We start from the raw sequence: 19,217 nt of genomic DNA, 5'->3' as shown, positions 1-19,217 counted from the left end.
TTTAACCATGAACCACACATATCTATGAGTGTTACCTCGTGGTAATATGTTTACTCCTGTAGCTTGACACGTAAATTATTCAAGCTGTCCAAAAGTGCTAATATGTCGCTACATGCACACTTGGTCAATGTTTCCCGAACAGCCATATGTTATAGGCCTCTCCCCGGCTTTCTCGACAGGCAGCTCTTACTCCACGGAAATGAATCAACGATTCACCGCAGCAAAATACTGTATGGGACTTAATGGGTAGAGCTAGACTACTCCCCTACCCTTCGCCTCCCAGCGGCTGCAGACGAGGAGCTCAAGCGCTCTAGGGTTGGTAAACCAGTCTTATGATTGTTGTCGAATAATATAAACATGTTCCGTGCAATAATTTAGAGTCAGGAATTTTTTAAAACATTTTCATTTTTTTATGTATTTTGTATGTATGCATATCATTGAACATATGAGAGACAAAAAGAGACGTCTCAGATGAGATGTCGCTATGCTGCATATTTTGTATGCACCCATGCTTATAGTTCGATTCCCTAGTATTTGATGATGGGGTTCACTAACCCCTTGATGGCCAATTTTCTCGTAACGTCGATGTTGAAGGGCATCAAGAGGTCCAAAGAATCAGTCCCTAACTTCAAATTGCCTTTCACTCCAAACATGCTACTGTAAAGTTTCCTCAACCAAGCCAGATGACGTGCGTTTTCTTGAGGTTTAGCGAGTTTGCTTCTTTGGACTATTAAGAATCAGCACTGTTACTGCGGGATCTGTATCTTCAAAGTATGCCAAGTCAGTGTGCCGATCAGAAGTGAGGTCCACTAAAAAGGGGGCGGTACTGTGCGTGCGATTTTCGAAAACCATTCAGTTCAACGACAGATTCTATTATGTGACGCTACCACCGTGTCCAGGGCTTCCTCTGTGTGCAACAACGGCGCTTATGCATTTCTTTGAGATTGCCGGATCAGTGCCCCAGTATCACATACTCGATTTAAAACTAGTTGAGAAATATATAAAAGCAGTAAGTATTAGTGAACAACACAATATATAAATGGGCTAGAGATGTCAGTAACTAAAGGGAGATCACCATACTAGGGACCATGTGGACTTACAGTGCCTTTGCTTCCTGCATGGACCCCGGCAGGATTTACATGTATATTTACATCCCTTCAGTCACTGGCGGTAGTTTACCAGTTAAGCCTTATTTAAAATGACGACAATACTACGTTTAAATGTCTGGCATGCATAAAAATACTTCGAGTTATGTGGGACTTACATAACACTACTTCAACAACATCTAATGACGTTTGATATCAGTGTATGGGATACAAAGTAGCGTCACACATTTGTTGAGTGCTGCTTTTGCAGCAGCATCGGCCATTGTGTTCCCAGTGATTCCAACATGGCTGGGTAACCAACAGAAAACGACGCGCATTGGCCAGTAGCAAGATCAATTAACAATTCAACAATTTCAATTATAAGTGGATGCGTGGATGACATGTTTTTAAGAGCCTGGAGGCAAGAAAGAGAATGAAAAAAGAATTATGAACTGTTTATATTCACATTGGCTGTTGATGTATTTAAGTGCTGTTAAAATAGCATTTTCTTCTGCTGTTAAAATAGAACAGTTATCTGGTAATCGGGATGAGATAGTCCTGGATCCAATGAGAGTGGCACTGGCAACAGCGTCACCATCTTTGGATCCATCTGTAAATATAGATTTGTAAGTAGCATAAGTGCTTCGTAATTCATTATATTGTTGTTGATAAAGTAGTTGATTTGTGTCAGATTTCTTCACTTTAGTTTATGTTAGGTCCACCTCTGGCTTTACAAACTGCCATGGTGGAGAAGAGAAAAGCTGAGTGGGGGCAATGTGTCTAAGATTTATTTGCGCAGCAGAAATATGAGATTGTATTCTTATTCCAAGAGGTGGAATAAGAGATGATTTTGTTTGGTAGAGATTTTCGTGTAGAGGATTAGAAGGCACGGGTGGCCCATTCATCTAAGGCGCCGCGATTCGCTGTGCAGACCTGCGTCCATTGGGCACGCAAGAAAACTATGATTGTGGGTTCGAATCCCGGTTCGCACCGATTATGTTTCTAGGTTTGTCAGCACCATACCCATGCTCGTGGGTTTCACCGAAGTGGTAAACGTCTGAGACCGGCATCACTTCGGGCTTTCCTCCCACATTAAGCTGACACCCTGTGATATAACTGGAATAATGTTAAAAGCGGCATTAAACCCATCTGGTTCTCAGAACAGATGGACCTGGTGCTCTTGTTAATGAAACAGAGTTTATCACACATCATGTCCACAGTAAGTTAATTCCTCTTGACTGATACACATTTCTCCACAACATCTGCTGCATCAACTTGGTGCATTTGGTAAAGCAATATTAAGATATTGTTTTCTGTCTTTTGATGGACTTTTGCCGACAGTTAATTTCAATGAAGAAAGTCCTAAGTAAATTTCTCATGAATTGGTGCAATCTGGAAATGGCTATGTTTAGTTGTTTCATGCTTTTCAGGGATCTTTCCACTTTGGCTTTCTGATATTTCGCTGTAATCTTTTGAATAACTGTGACCTTGAACTCTGTGTTTTGTCCAGATTTCCGCTTTTTTACCTCTTAATTTCTGAGGTGATGGTCAAGAATTCCTCTCCTCTGTCTTGTCAGCGTTTGGCCTTAAAGCACTTCATTCATGTTTTGTTGGCAAATCTCTTTAAGGGTATTATTTTTTATAAATGTTTTACACAACTCATCGATTTTTAAGGATTCAGGTGAAAAAGAGCTATAATGTTTAATACTTTCATTTAAATTGTAAATATGTAGACTTGAGAGCTTAAGTACTTCTCTATGTCCTTGTGTGTCGTTATTATAAAGAAAGCACAGACTTGTTATATGAGGGCTGGTGAAAAAGTTCAAAGCCTGGCTAACTTTCAACCAAGGGCCATAACAAAAAGTGAAATAGTCAGTCTAGTACATTGTTTGAGTAGTTCATTGCACGTTTAGTCGGTCTGTTGAGGCCGTTCATATATTAGTGACAGCCAGTTAACGTGATTTGGGTTCAAATGGACAGAGAAATGGAAAAGAACTAGTACTGAGCAGTCATCAATTTTTTTACTTCGTACAAAAGTACTCCCCAAGAAATTCAAGACTGCATGTCACAAGTGTATGGGGATAAGTGCCCTAGCTATTCCACTGTTTAAGGCTGGTAGAACAAGCCTTGATGATGCCCCTAGGTTTGGTCGTCCCGCAACTTCCATCCATGAAGATCCAATCAAGTATATGGAAAAACGTATCATGTCAGACAGACGTATTACATACAATAATGATTATTTGAAGTATACAGTGTGCTTGGTTTATCATTTCAGCTGCTGTCAATTATTAACAAGAGTAGTATCACTCTAAGTGCGAGTTCCAAGCTGCCATTATTCGGCAATTTGGGCAAGAATAACCTGGCTGATGTTCAAAATTCAATAAAGGCTTTGATAATATTGATGGTATTATCATATCCAACCAGATCAGACGGCCAGAGCAACAAAACCTATCAACAAACATGGCACATACGTGCCTGACAGAACGGATTTGTCACATCTAGATGCCAAGACAACACAAGGAAATAGTCATCGGATTCACCGGGTAGGACAGATCGCTAAGAATATGTATGTCTAAATATATTTCATCATGTATTATAAATATTCATAACAATTATCATTGGTTAACAATATGCAATTTCTCAAGAACTATCCTTCAGCCACTGTCATACGGGTATTTCTAAGAGGCCCCAAGTACTATGGGGAGTGTGTCCAGGTATTTGATGAATTGAGTGCCTTACAGGAAAATGCATTCAATGTGGCTGGGAGAGGTACCATAATGTTAATCATGACAACATTCCTAACAACTTATTTCATTTGTTGCTATTATTTCAGCTTGACCTTACTTCTGCAGTGTTTATCAACTTCACATAAAACAATGATGCGTATAGTGACAACTACCAGGGCTACAATGTACAGTGTTTTCTACCAAACGTCCCTATCACTCACTGTCTTTATGGATCACCGTGAACTCACAAGACTCACCGTGAACGCACCAACATTCCTAACAACTAATAACTTTTGTGTTCATGTTTTTTTTTCATGTTTTACGGTTAATATTGTCTTCATACATGTGATAGTAACTGAACTCTTTTCAGTTTGCAATTTCGTTTTATTGCCCACTGTACCTGTGCAGGCTGCAGTTAACAACTGATTGCGCAACAGAAAAAGGATCTGTCAACTTAATTATAACCTGATAACTTTTCCTCATTATACTTGACAGGCTTTCACATTTCAAGGTCCTGATTCAAAGTTTTTTTGTGTTGCCACAACAGTTGATATAAACAATATTTCTTTGTGTCGCCACAACAGTTGAAGTAACCAATATTTCTTTATGTTGTCACAACAGTTTAAGTAAACACATTTTTTTGTATTCCCACAACAGTTGATGTGACCAATATGCCTTTGCGTTGCCACAACAGTTGAGGTAAACAATATTTTTTTGTGTTGCCACAACAGTTGATGTAAACAATATTTCTTTGTATTGCCACAACAGTTTATGGAAACAACATTTCTTTGTGTTGCCACAAAAGTTGATGTTAAAAATATATCTTTGTGGTGCTACAAAAGTTCATGTAAACAATATGTCTTTCTGTCGCCACACCAGTTGATATAAACAATATTTCTTTGTGTTGACACAACAGTTGATGTAAACAATATTTCTTTGTATTACCACAACAGTTCATGTAAACAATATGTATTTGTGTTGCCAGACCAGTTGATGTAAACAATATTTCTTTGTGTTGCCACAACAGTTGATGTAAACAATATTTCTTTGTATTGCCACAACAGTTGATGTAAACAATATTTCTTTGTATTGCCACAACAGTTGTTGTAAACAATATTTCCTTGTCTTGCCACAACAGTTGATGTAACCAATATTTCCTTGTATTACCACAACAGTTGATGTAAACAATATGTATTTTTGTTGCCAGACCAGTTGATGTAAACAATTTCTTTTTGTCTTGCCACACCAGTTGATGTAAACAATATTTCTTTGTGTTGCCACAACTGTTGATGTAAACAATATGTTTTTGTGTTGACACAACAGTTGTCATAACAATATTTCTTTCTGTTTCCACAACAGTTGATGTAAACCATATTTCTTTGCGTAATGCTATCACAGACAGTGACATTACAGTTAACCATTGGTTGAATGATGTTATTCTAATTGATGTAAAGAGCACTCCTTTATACAACCCTATCACAGACAGGGGGAACGTAGTTAATCATGATCATGTTGATGATAATTGCGACGATGACAAAGACGATGACAATGACTATGACAATGAAAATGACGACGATGATGATGATGCAACATGTGATATTGAAACAAACACAAGTTAGCTCAACTCACAACTCCAAAGACTCCAAAGTATTTATTAAAATAGAACAATTCTTTTCCTGCTCTTATTCTCATCTGTTAATTTAATGCATCAGGAACATCACTTTTGTCTAAAGTTTGCTACTTTCATTATGATACTATTCTTTTCTGTAGTACACGTAGGATGATACTGATTCATAAGTAAATCAGTTTTGCCTTGAATGTATCAGTTTCTCCAGACACAACACAATAATACTAAGTACGGTCCCAGCACACACGACGATGAAACCACCACCAATCTGGTTCACTGTGATTGACTTCAAGATTCGTTTTTGTGGACAATGTGTCAGGTTTCTCTTGACAGTCCATTTCGCCCAAATTACGTCCAGTATGCCACTCGCGGTGAGCTGCGACATTCTGCCATTGAGACAAAAAAGAATCGAGTTCTGCTGCTTACACACAGACTTGCACACATTCACATATTGCGCTGAGTTTATGTTGTGTAAAATGTTATCCGTAGAATTTACACACAAAATACACAATAATACGATTCCACTAGTTATCTGTTTTTGTGACATTTATTAAATGCCATCAAGGAATTAACTTGGGATTCTTCAATTACCAGTTAATAGTTGCAATGTTTCCGTTTTATGTATTTCAGTACAGTTTTAATTATTGAAACTTGATTAATAGATGTTGACTGAAGATTTTATCTCAACTTACACGTTCTCGAAGTCGGCTTTCAGGGGGGACCTTTGAGGCAATCCAAATGCCACGTGTAACCACAGTACACTTTCTCCTAGAAGCTCCAATTGGCAGTCTTCAGACATTAGGCGGTTTGTAATTGAGGCATGCTCCACAAGGGCATACTTCTCACTTCTCACTCTTTTTAAATGAACCTCAACATTGGAGTCAAGAAACACGGGGTCGTTGGAAGCTATCTTGGCCCAAATCCTTCCACTGACACTTGATGGAAGGCTTGACTGACAGTGAGAAACTTCATCAGAAATTAATACATTCATACAGTGTACACAACTATTTAGCAACTAGGCTAAAAAAATCAAATAAATCACAGTGTCTCTCCTCGAGGACAGATGCTCAGTTACCATTCATACTATTCATGTCATAGAAGAAGAGAATCACGACATGCTGGCGGGGGCACGGGTGGCTCAGTCGTCTAAGGCGCTGCTATTCGCTGTGCAGAGTTGCGTCCAGCCAGAAACCTTTGATTGTGGGTTCGAATCCCGGTTCGCCCAGATTATGTTTCTAGGTTTGTCAGCACCATACCCGTGCTCGTGGGTTTCATCGAAGTGGTAAACGTATGAGACCTGCATCACTTCGGGCTTTCCTCCCACATTAAGCTGACACGCCGTGATATAACAGGAATACTGTTAAAAGCGGCGTTAAACCCAACTCACTCACTCACTCACGACATGCTGGCACCGCCCTGTCCTTAATGTGGAATAGATTAACTTATTTCAATTATAATCAAGGCACAGTCGTTGTGTCCATTGAAAGAGTTTCGTTTTTGAATATATCAAATTATATGTACAACATAATGTATTCCTAGCTGACGTCAGTTTTGTTACATCTTTATATGATAAACATGTATTTTAGCAAAATATAATCTTTTGTCTCGTAAACTTTCCATGCACTGAGTCAAACTCATTTGTTCCATGTAGTGAGCTAATCCATACCTTTATCACATGACGGCTCATTCCTCGAACTCTCGTACCAACAGAATAGTCACTGTCCAGAAGCCCCTCTAGGTCAGAGAAAGGTTTGACATCAGTCTGTGCAGACAGGGCGGCCACCAGGTTGGCACTGTAGACTGTCGTCATCACTATCAGCAACATCCACCATGACGTCACTAACACCTTCCCGGGTAGAGTTCTAGGATATTTACTAAAACCTGCAAGTACAAAAGTAAGTAGGCATCTCCGAGAAAAATGTCCACTGTAACACTTTCGATTGACCCAAGATTTCGAACATATTTCCATTCTCATATTTTAAAGTCTGCTTAGCCCTAATCATCACTGAAATGGAGGCACAACTAGTTGTAGTCATTGCCAGTATTGAGTGTGTATGGTTTTACGCCGCTTTTAGCAATATTCCAGCAATATCACGGCAGGGGACACCTGAAATGGTCTTCACAGATTGTACACATGTCGGGAACCGAACCCGGGTCTTCGGCATGACGTACGAATGCTTTAACCCGACTGCCCCTCATTACTAGAACCACAGCCATCATGATTAATCCATCAACTTTCCATCTATTGTAAAAGTAGAATGTACTTACACAAGTTTAACTTGAAACATTAATGTTAAAATAATGTGTTTATGATTTATGGCCTAGGATACACATACGTTTTCATGTACACTTTGTTAAACTGCATAGCCATCAAATTTAGAAAATATAAAAAAGCTTTTGGTCTGCACATCTGTCTTGTGATATATGTCAACCATGTATTTCCTATATATGACAAATGTACATAAACACAAAACTGGTTGATTTGCATAAAAATATAATAAGAAACCCTAAATCGTGATGCACTTCATTTTGTACATACCCTGCTTCAACAAAGATCCGGTGACCTCCCAGCAAGCACAAAGCAGACTTTGTTTCACTTTCTTCACATAAGTAACGCCCACATCTCCAGAGCCTGCAGCTGTTTCGTTCCAGCCGAAATCCACACTTTCGAACACAGCCAACAACAGTGGACATAATCCCGCCATCAGGAACAGAATGAGGTACGCCCAAGGTCTGAGTGGTAGAGACAGAAGGATTAGAGAAGTAGTTCGTTGTTTATCATGCCTCTTATACACCACGTCCATGTAATCTGTCCTGATCGGCGGGTAAATGTAGTCCATGAAAGCAGATCGGCCTTCATCTATTGTTAGGTCACAAGCGGCAAGGTCCACCTCCTACAATATATATAATTATTCTGGGTTACAATGAACTTGTCTTATTTTGGCATTTACGTATATGCTTATCTCATATATTTATGTATAAGTATCATCATTAAATAGATGTAGTCCACTGACTGAAAAGACAAGAGAAACGTTCCACGTCATCAGACTCAGTGATAGGTATGCGAACAAGTCACCGAGTCACACAATCCATTTTAGGTCGCAACTTGCGATAAACTACTGGGTAGATCAGACCAATTCAAATATGCGCTCCAACGAAGTTGCATTTTGTTAACCCAGTGTTTAAGTTGGTTCATTATTTATGTTTTCAAAGGAAAGGTTTAGTAGCATTGCCAACACGTCAATGTTCTCGGTCCGGATTCAGTCCGCATTTAGCCTTCATTTACTGTCAGGCCACAAACGGCAAGGCCTACTTCCTACAATATCATATACAAGTAATTACTCTGGGCTACAATAACTTTTGGCATAAAACGTATATGTAGATCGTATTTATTTTAGTTTCAGGGTAAGTCATGCAATACATAAAATGCAAAGGCCTTAAGTCAATCTACCGTTCTGTTTAGCTGCCTCACAATTCCATCATAGATTCCGTTGACAGGAAGTCCCCAAGACTGATCCCTAGGTTCAGTCATACTGTAACTGAAAGGAGACGAATTCTTCATACAGGTACCCTTTTACTCTCAAACTACAATCTCCCATTCAATAAAGAGACATAAAGAGAACTACAATAAAACTATTGATAGTGGTCAGGTGGAACGATAAATAACTTAACGGTTCTTACCTAAAATTTAGGACAGCGGCGATTGTATCTAGGATATCTATTGCATATCCTGTATACTGCGTTGTTCCATTGTTGGTGGACTTCCAAACATACACTGATGTCTGAAACATGGGGGAATAAATTCTATCGTCCATATGAGAACAAATATGAGGGTTGTATCATATACATAACATAAAATATGCATTTAGATTTTCTGCATGGAGTGATAGTGGGGTTAAATTTGCATTAATGTCTTGATAAAAATTGTCGATTACAAACTTATCTTTATTCATATTTGCTTAATGCTACACGTGTCTTGAAGTACTGTTGAGTGAAAATAAGGATGTATAGATATAGCAGCATAGTGCACGAGTTGTAAGTTGAATCTCAACTTATGTGACCAAAAGAAGAACAGACACCAATTATTTACATCTATATATGTATCATACACATTTTGTGGGATAGTCAGTGCGATTTGCTGTTTGTAGGTACAAAGCTTTATCCTCAACTGTATGAGTGAGTGAGTTAAGATTTAACGTCGCATTGGCATTATTTCAGCCTACACTAAAAGATGGGACATATTTTATGAGGGGCAGAAAAATATTATTAAAACTTTTATTTCCAACTATGTTGACTGGTATGTATATTGCAAATTAGTAACTGATTGGTTAATAAATGCATTGTAGGTTGTCATTTTAAATATTTCCAGAAAGTATTGTCAGAATAAAAACAAAGAAATCAGATGCAAGAGGAAATGTTACATTTAAAATCAGTTGTTTTATTCTGAACATTATTTCTTAGTAAATTAAGTCGTTAATGCTCGGATGTATGATCATAACTGATCCGTGGAAAAGGCCTGTCATTGGCGTGTGCTGCAATGGAGGCTTTTATTTCCAAGTTTGTAACATTTAAGTCCATGGTAGTATGAAAATTACTTGTTAAGATTTGAACGCTGCAATAGTTAAAGACTTTTCGAGGGAAATAACACATAGACTGATATAAAAAAATCGTCGATGCGATATCTTGCCCCAGACTGACATAATACCATGATGTTTTCTGACGTAGAAAATGACGTGGAAATGTATCATTTATCATGGCGTTTTTCCGGTAGTGGTCAATCGCGTTAATGCGTGTTTTCGTCGGAAGAATGTTGATATTCTAAACAAGAAATCAATACAAAATGTGCTGGTTAAACATATTAAGCAGTAAACGACCGTTTTTGAATGTAGGTGCAACAGGTAATAATCTAGCTTTGCTCCGTCTCTACGTGTCACTAGTTGTCGCAGTGCACATTCATCCGGGAGCCATTCTTGAAGCAACAGGTTAAACTGTCGCTTATCATTCAAAAGGAGAGTTATTGCCCTTTGGAACACAAAGATTGCACATTAAAAATATGAGCCTAAATAATATTTGTTTGGAAACATCTTGCAACAATGTATTTTTTGTGACAGACAATTTTGTTCTTTTTTTCAACAATCTTAATCATTTTTTTTATATTTTTAAGCACTGCAATTGGGATACAATGACATGCGTCAACGAAGTCAGCGACCCTGACCACCCTATCCGGTTAGTCGCCTCTTACGACAAGCAGTATGGCCTTTTACGGCAAGTATGGGAATCTTCACGGACAGCATTGCTGGTTTTTTTCTTCTGCTTTTTTAAACTAAGGGTGTCCGAGCATGTCAAGAATGCAGTAATTGAACATATACAGTGTTTTTACATAACATGAAGGCTATGGGTCATGTGTGCGTCACATAACATAAAACATAAAACATAAAATATGAAGACAAACATATGCATATATAATATTCTGTATATTGCATACTTGCTGGACATCAATGTTATAAAGATACATTCACAAATGGCGGAATACCGGGCCAAAACCGCTGTCTATAAAACCATAACGGAATTATGTGAGTAGTTATAGAGACACGACAGTCTGGCTCATCAATGCAAAGATTTACTCTCATGTCCTTTTTGACGAGATATAAAAACTTCAACTGTGGATGGGCAGACGAAGGTCAACGCAACACAACAGGTGAGAGCAATATTCCTGGTTTCAAGCATATCTATGACAACGGCTAGGTGAGTCATTTACCATGTGGAATATTTTCATTGTTACCTCGAGAGTAGTCACCAACAAACGTCTGTTGTTGTAGCCATAGGCAGCATTAGGAAAATAGCACAGGTTGATGTTTCTTTGGGTACAAGCGGCTACTGGTACCCACTCATTTCGGGGAAGGTGATGTTTTAAGGTAAGAACGCTCTGCATCCAACACTAAAAAGATATGAAGCACGAGTTGAAAGAAAGATTAGAAAATACTTTGCAGTCAAGATGGCATGGAATAACATTAAAATCCCGTATCTGGTATGACACAACACTAAAGTGCAGACTGTAGACACTTAACACACCAATCCCAAAGAACTGCAGTGTAAGAAAATGTAGGATGTTGTGAAACAAGAGATATTCTAAAGTCAACTATCATCTCATGCAGGTACACTTTTGAGACTGTTAAGAGTCACACTAAGTTTGGCTAGTATCAAGGTGTAAAACGCAAGTTCATCAGATGTATGTCTGTCGTAGCCAAACAATTACATAGACAGATATCTAGACTAATGAATGATAACATTCTGCACAGTTATGCACCACCATCAAACGCAAATGTTTCAATTAATTGAGCATACATACCTTATAATGATGCAGCACTGCTACAACATTTTCCAAGTAAACGAACTCCGGCAGATCAACGGTGTTCTCTTCTTTGTGAAGAAGTAGCCACTTTGAATGATGTCGAAAATCAGTCATTCCCCTTGTCTTTATATCGAAAGAGTCGACCTAAATCACAATGATTTCTGTAATGTCAAATAGGCGATCATATTACAGATAAATGTCCAAATTTTACATTTCAATTCGGGAGAAACATTTCGTTTGCTTCATGGTCGCTCTGAACACTGTTTCAGTGAAGTGTAAGGTATCACCTTACTGTGGCCACAGTGGCACAAGTAACATCCTCGATTATTTTGTATTTCGAATCTCCAATCCATTAGAGTATATACCCTACCTCAGTCCTGTTCAAATGACACAATGCTAAAAATAGACATCCAATGAAATTATATTTTTTCACAAATTTCAAACATTTTGACTTTCGGCCTAGTCTCAGATAGGACCGGGATGTATTGTAGCAAATGATTTCCCTCCCCTGTGTCAGCATTGAGGAAAACAATCTTTTCAAACTAAAATTCCATTCATACAATTTCATTTATATAACGTCATTTTATATATATGGGCATATTCATTCAAGGTCACGACCTTGTTATACGAGAAATGTTACTGAAAGAGATAGGATTGAAAGAAAAAATAAGTCAGAGTACATCTGTTGTATTATTTGCTTGTAATCCCAGCATAATTAGTCTATCGGATGTTTTCAATCCCTTCTGGGTGAGTGAGTAAGATTTAACGTCACATCGGCAGTATTTTTAGCCATATCGTGACGGGAAGTGCATTAATAATACATATATTACATACAGACGTCTATAATAATAGAGTCTGGACCAGACAATCCAGTGATTGATATCGTCATCATTGATCCACGCAATTGGGATCGATGACATGCATCAACCAAGTCAGCGAGCCTGACCACCTGATCCCGTTAGTAGCCTCTTACGACAAGCATATTCGCCTTTTACGCAAAGCATGGGTTGCTGAAGACCTATTCGATCCCGGATCTTCACGGGTCACCATTGTACCCTTCCACAAGGAAGGATAAAATTGTTTAGCTATATTACAGGATCATATAAACTCCTTCTTCATAACAACGAGGTAATTTCTCTCGTATCTCGGTCGTGCAGACATGCTGGTGAGGATACCATATAAAGCTAATAATATTTAAATAAACCATTTTCATGGGGCCATTGTATCCTTCCACAGCAACTTTTCAACACCATTACAGGATCATATAACTTCATTCTACACACGATATGCTGGTGAGGATACCATATAAAGCTAAATATATTGAAACAAACCATTTTCATCAACTCGGTCATATGCCTATGACTCATAGAAGCAACGACGTGTATATCTGGGAAGAGAGCCTCGTGGATTTCCTGTAAGGTATTATTCGCATCCATGATGCTGAGGTCATACACAAGAAACTGGATGCTGTTGGTCAAAGATTGGATACGAGCAGGTCCTGAACAGTCATTCTCTGAAACAATAAATCAAAGCATTTGTCCTTCATGTCAAAAGAGTAATGCGTTTATAAAGATTGCATATACTAGTGAATGAAAACAAAGGCAGGCATAAGACACCAACGTTTCGTTCATCATAGTTAGAGACTAAGTATAGTTTTACGCCACTGATATCAATATTCTAGCAGTAGGGTTATAGTTGTGTAATTGTCTAAATTGAAACACAAAAGCCCAATAGAATCTCTGATCAATATGAAATGTAAACGTTGAATCTTCTTCTTATCCAGGCTTAAGACTGTCTCTCAAAGGTCTGCAGACTCGAACTAGACCCCATTTCCTTGGGATACACCCTTAAAGTCTCTTAGACTCCGCTACCTATATCAGCTCACTTTTTACTCACTCCTACTCAAACACTAAGTGATTTGGTTGGTTTGTTGTTTGACGCCGCACTGAGCAATATGCCAGCTATATGACGGTGGTCTGTAAATAATAGAGTCTGGACCAGACAATCCAGTGATTTACATCATGAACATCGATCCACGCAATTGGTTGGTTGGTTGGTTTGTTGTTTAACGCCGCACTCAGCAATATTCCAGCTATATGACGGTGGTCTGTAAATAATCGAGTCTGGACCAGACAATCCAGTGATTAATATGATGAACATCGATCCACGCAGTTGGCAACCCATGCTTGCCGTAAAAGGTGACTATGCTTGTCGTAAGAGGCGACTAACTTGATCGGGTCGTCAGGCTCGCTGACTGGTTCATGCATGTCATCGTATCCTAATTGCTTGGATCGATGCTCATGACATCAATCACTGGACTGTCCGGTCCAGACTCGATTATTTACAGACCGCCGTCATATAGCTGGAATATTGCTGAGTGCGGCGTAAAACAACAAACAAACACTACCATGATCTGTTCCATCTCTCGCCGTGACCTTGCCCTTCACGAGCCACCTCTTGATCTGTCATTGTTATGACCTAGGCACATCCCAAGCAAACTCGGTGCGACTTTGTCAATTCCTTTTTCTCTGCTCCCATATGTGAAGGAAGATAAACCTTAACTTATGTGGTCACAGTGATTTCTAAGGCTGGAAACGAGCTCAACTGACAATAATGTTCAGAATGCTGACCGTTGAATATACCGGCAGTGTGAGTGGCCGAAATTCAAATTGGAGGCGACGTTGACTTTTTACTTGTTCTTTGTCAGTTGTGTACACATTATACACATTTCAGTTAGTTTACTCTCCAAATTATCACTGTTATTTACTGACATGAGCTGCATTGTCAATTATTCTACCATGAATTTGGAATTTACTCGATTCTGATTGGTCGATCAGAGGCTATTAAATCACAATAAGCCCCCTCTGATTGAAACGGCCGCTGAGCATTCGGTTCCAAATTCAATTTAGCGCGGTTAAATCTACAGGTAACCTAGCTCTACATTGAAAACACAGTATGTTTATCTCCTAATTCACACACAGGAACTGGAATCATTTACCAATGTGTAAGTTAGCATTTCTATATTTGGGCAATTTACTATTCGTGCGCAACCAGAGTTTGAGCCTGCCGTAAAGTAAAGAAAACGCTATTTTCGTCCATCAAAGTGTTGGTAATAAATAAACTACAACACTCGTTCAAGTAAGATGCTATTTTTACAAAACAAGAGAACGTTCTATGGGATCTAGCTTTCGCTCGGTCAGAAACCATAGAACGTTCACTTCTTTTGAAAGAATCGTAACTTATAAGACCGAGTGTAGTATTCTACATATTTATCATCCAAAACTGCCTCCAACAGGAGACATCACTTGGGGGAATTCAAGCGATATCAAAATTGTAGATATCGCTACAATAAAATTGCATCACAATGCTTTGCAGATCATTGTGACGTCATTGGTTACCATGACGTCACAATCAAATGACATCACTAATGGCTCTGCAACTGAAGCTGTTAGCAGTACTTTTTACACTTAAGACACTGTTTATTACTGTCTACAAACTGAAAAAGTTGCAAGAATGATGTTGGATGATAAATATAATCACATCCTCGTGTCTTTTGATATCAAATATATCAACACTCGTTGTTAAAAGTGGAAACCGAGGAGTTTCTCCACTTTTATCAACTAGTGTTGATATATTTGATATCAAAAGACACTTGGGTGAGATTCGCTATATGTCATGATGGTGTGGATGTTGTATTATCTATAGTTTTATTACCATATAGCTGGAATATTGCTACCTATGGCATCAAACAAACCAACAAGCAAAACATACTTCCTCTCGTGATTACCCTAAATCAAAAACATATCTACTACAAATCTCCTAAAAATCAAATGCTACAAGGTGTTTTCGTGTCTTTTACTTGTTAACACGTTACAGATTACAGTTGTGCTGATAAGGCCATCACCATTCCAGGGTGTAAAATAGCAACTCCCTGTTCACTCTCAACTAAAGCGTGAAGATCTCTAGTACTTTTGATATTTAATGTTTGTTTGTTTGTTTGTTTTGTTGTTTTACGCCGCACTCAGCAATATCCCAGCTACATGACGGCTGTCTGTAAATAATCGAGTCTGGACCGGACAGTCCAGTGATTGACATCATGAGCACCGATCCACTCAATTTGGATCGATGACATGCTTCAACCAAGTCAGCGAATCTGACCATCCGATCCCGTTAATCGCCTTTTTCGGCAAGCATGGGTTGCCGAAGACCTATTCTTCACCGGATCTCGACTGGTTGATATTTAGTCGTGTAGTGTTCTGGAAAGAGTATTTATATCATTCCAATTCTTTTCAGTTTCAAGGTAAGGTGTATACATATCTATATTACAAATAAATTTTAGAAAGTAATATTATACGAGAAACGTATCACGTTGGATAAAATGGATATGTAGCATATCAGAGGTGTAGATGAACTGAAAAGGATAAGGTAAAATTACCATTGTTCCCATGTCGTAAGATAGCAACTCTTCTCCACTGAAGTCTTTGCATTAAATGATGAAAGGGTTCACCGTTCTCTGAAGCAATGCTTGGTGTGATACCTGAATGATAACAAGATAACTCGGCAGTCGACATCCAGGATACATGAATCTGTCAGTGGGGTTCCTGGGTTAAAACAGGTTCCCAGACAACTACACTTGTTGATCAAAGATAGAGAGAGAGGCTCATCCTGTAATCACTTTTCAGCAGTTTCTAACCAGATGATGACGCTATATGAATGTATATTTTGATTGAGCTATTGAGCACAATCTTGTGCTCAATGTGTAACAAGAGGTAAAAGAAACGAGGCGACTTAAACAACTATCTTGTGTAACAACACAAATCGACGTGGGTCATGTCATCTTTCCAACGTGACAATGACAAATTGTCACCCATAGCAATGTGGTCAGACCTTCTCACTAGGTTTCTCTGGGATGAAGGGGGCACGGGTGGCCCAGTCGTCAAGGGCGCCGCGATTCGCTGTGCAGAGTTGCGTCTCATGGGCACGCCAGAAACATAAGATTGTGGGTTTCAATCCCGGTTCGCCCCAAGTTTGTCAGCATCATACCCGTGCTCGTTGGTTTCGCCGAAGTGGTAAACGTCTAAGACCTGCATCACTTCGGGCTTTCCTCACACATTATGCAGACACGCTGTGATGTAACTGGAATACTGTTAAAACGGCGTGAAACCAAACTCACTCACTCACTCTCTGGGACGATTATAGTCATCTTACATACACTCCCTAAATTACGGGGTTTGTGAAAGAGCATTCCTTCTCCATCTGGTTATCTGATGGTTGCTATGCAAGACATGCAAATCTGTCATCACAGTGGAGTGTTCCCCTACACATCCTTAATTACGGTGATTTGCGACATAACTGCAATACCGTCACTTTGACGCGAAACAACATAATCCCTCTCGCTAGAATAGTATTCTCAATGATTAGGCTGAAAAGACAAGGTGATGTTTTCTGGGCAGTCAATGCGTCCCAACTTTCCCGCATCATATGCGCAGACCGTTGAGTATCCTCGACTGACATTGTGTTAATAAGCCACGCTAAGTGTGTGCTCTGTACTTGTTGGTATGCTTTGGTGTGAAAAAGATAATTTTGCTTTCCAATTCTGACCTACTTCCTCCTCACTTTTACCTTAAAAACATTTAGTTTATTAATGCAGCCTTATCAGAGCATTAGAAAGCTTTAAGTTTTTCATGATTAAAGGATAAATGGTATTGTTTGTTTTAAACATACTGGTTAACTACTTTCCAAAGTCAAAATTCCTGATTAGAATAGGTCGACATCTAACTAAGCTTATCGTGTGATGCGACGAAGAGGCTCATGTGGTCAAGCTCGGTGAATCGACTGACTGAGTGTCATCGTACCCTCATGTCGTGCTCGTAAAATCAATCGTAATCATCCATCATGAGTGAGTGAGTGAGTATGGATTTACGCCGCTTTTAGCAATATTCCAGCCATATTACGGCGGGTGACACCAGAAATGGGCTTCACACATTGTACCCCTGTCGGGAATCGAACTCGGGTCTTCGGCGTGACGAGCGAACGCTTTAACCACTAGGCTACCCGACCGCCCGTCCATCATATGAAGTAGTGATGATGTGGTAAGGGAAAAACATTTACCGATTTAATGGAGAACAAAGCAGAAACTTACCATCGCCGATTGCACCTCCAATAAACACCCCAAAAACAAATGACAAAAGAATCTTGCTTGGTCTCATGGCGAAGAACACCATGTCAGCTGCTACTCCTCTGCAGAATCGAGGTTTCAGTGCGCAGTAGGTGTGTACGGGCTAATGGTGTCTAAATTGGAGTCAACATAAGCAAATATTTAACATCCCATCAGAAAAGATAGGACGTAAAGTCGTGCAATTAGCAGCGTGTCATTGAATACGAATTATACTATTCCTCCATTGAATGGCACGAGGAGGAGTGACAATAAATATATAACGGTAATTAGTGTATATCTGCTAGCGAACATCACATCGATCGCAAATATCCACTGTGATGACAGATTTGCATGTCTTGCATAGCAACCGTCAGATAACCAGATGGAGGAGGAATGCTCTTTCACAAACCCCGTAATTTAGGGAGTGTATGTAAGATGAATTTAATCATCCCAGGGAGTGAGTGAGTGAGTGAGTTTGGTTTAACGCCGCTTTTAACAGTATTCCAGTTACATCACAGCGTGTCTGCATAATGACAACATCAGATTCTCAACAGCAGATCGATCGCAGGAGGTCATCCATGTACCCTGCTTTTCTTTGTGTGCTCACAACTTCAAAGTATTTTAGGTTTTTGTAAAAACAACAACCATAGCTTGCCAGACAAATCAATTCACAAGGTTTTGGGAATACACCATCAGTATGTGTGTATGAATCAATATCAAACAGTGACAAGATAACTGTGATCCAGGTGAGGTGAGATGAGATGAAATTGGGTTTAACGTCGCGTCCAAGATTATTGCACATGCATAACGATGTGCATGCACGTGTGTGTGTGGCTGCTTGTACTAGTCCGGACTGATGCCGATTTAAAGTGCTAGCTCACTGAGATACCATGCCGCAGTTTAACATGAATACCTCACTCAGACACAGTATACTGACGCCGAGCCGACAGTCCTTGTTTTAGCCCCTTAATGCCGAGCGCCACACAGGGTAACAACAAGTACCATCTTTTAATGTCTTTTGGTATGACGCGGCCGGGGATCAAACCCCGGACCTTCCGCTCTCCGGGCGGACGCTCTACCACTAGACCACGGAGGCGGTTCGCACATGTGTAACCCAGAAGATAAAACAAACAGTTATTTGCATGTGGTACCTTCAGAATCAGGAATGCACTTTATATTCTAGATATATTTGTAACATAAAAGTAGAAAACAAACATATCATGAAAACAAAACTAGTAATATGTTCACAACAATGAATTCCTGAAACACG

At 39.3% G+C, this 19,217-nt stretch overlaps 1 protein-coding gene across 1 annotated transcript; it reads right to left on the bottom strand.

Annotated features, from left to right (window-relative positions):
- Positions 1–6,319: 6,319 nt before the first annotated feature.
- LOC124128123 (glutamate receptor ionotropic, kainate 4-like) lies at positions 6,320–18,014 on the bottom strand. The gene is made up of 7 exons (XM_048398665.1): positions 17,933–18,014; positions 13,122–13,303; positions 9,120–9,220; positions 8,911–8,977; positions 7,978–8,332; positions 7,143–7,319; positions 6,320–6,390 (listed from the first exon to the last, which is right to left on the bottom strand). The coding sequence occupies exons 1-7, from the start codon at positions 18,012–18,014 to the stop codon at positions 6,320–6,322; spliced, it is 1,035 nt and encodes a 344-aa protein (XP_048254622.1).
- Between the last annotated feature and the right edge of the window lie 1,203 nt (positions 18,015–19,217).

The sequence above is a fragment of the Haliotis rufescens genome, unplaced genomic scaffold (genome assembly GCF_023055435.1).
Source record: "Haliotis rufescens isolate VD_foot unplaced genomic scaffold, xgHalRufe1.0.p SCAF_18, whole genome shotgun sequence".
In the NCBI taxonomy this organism is placed as follows: domain Eukaryota; kingdom Metazoa; phylum Mollusca; class Gastropoda; order Lepetellida; family Haliotidae; genus Haliotis; species Haliotis rufescens.
This window is presented reverse-complemented; position numbering and strand designations above follow the sequence as displayed.

Excerpts from the sequence above, each read along its gene's own strand:
- LOC124128123 (XM_048398665.1), bottom strand. The coding sequence starts at position 18,014 with ATGGTGTTCTTCGCCATGAGACCAAGCAAGATTCTTTTGTCATTTGTT. Across the intron at positions 8,333-8,910 it reads ACGGAATCTATGATGGAATT|GAGGTGGACCTTGCCGCTTG; the intron begins GTGAGGCAGCTA and ends TATATATTGTAG. Across the intron at positions 7,320-7,977 it reads CGGATCTTTGTTGAAGCAGG|GTTTTAGTAAATATCCTAGA; the intron begins GTATGTACAAAA and ends TTGTACTTGCAG.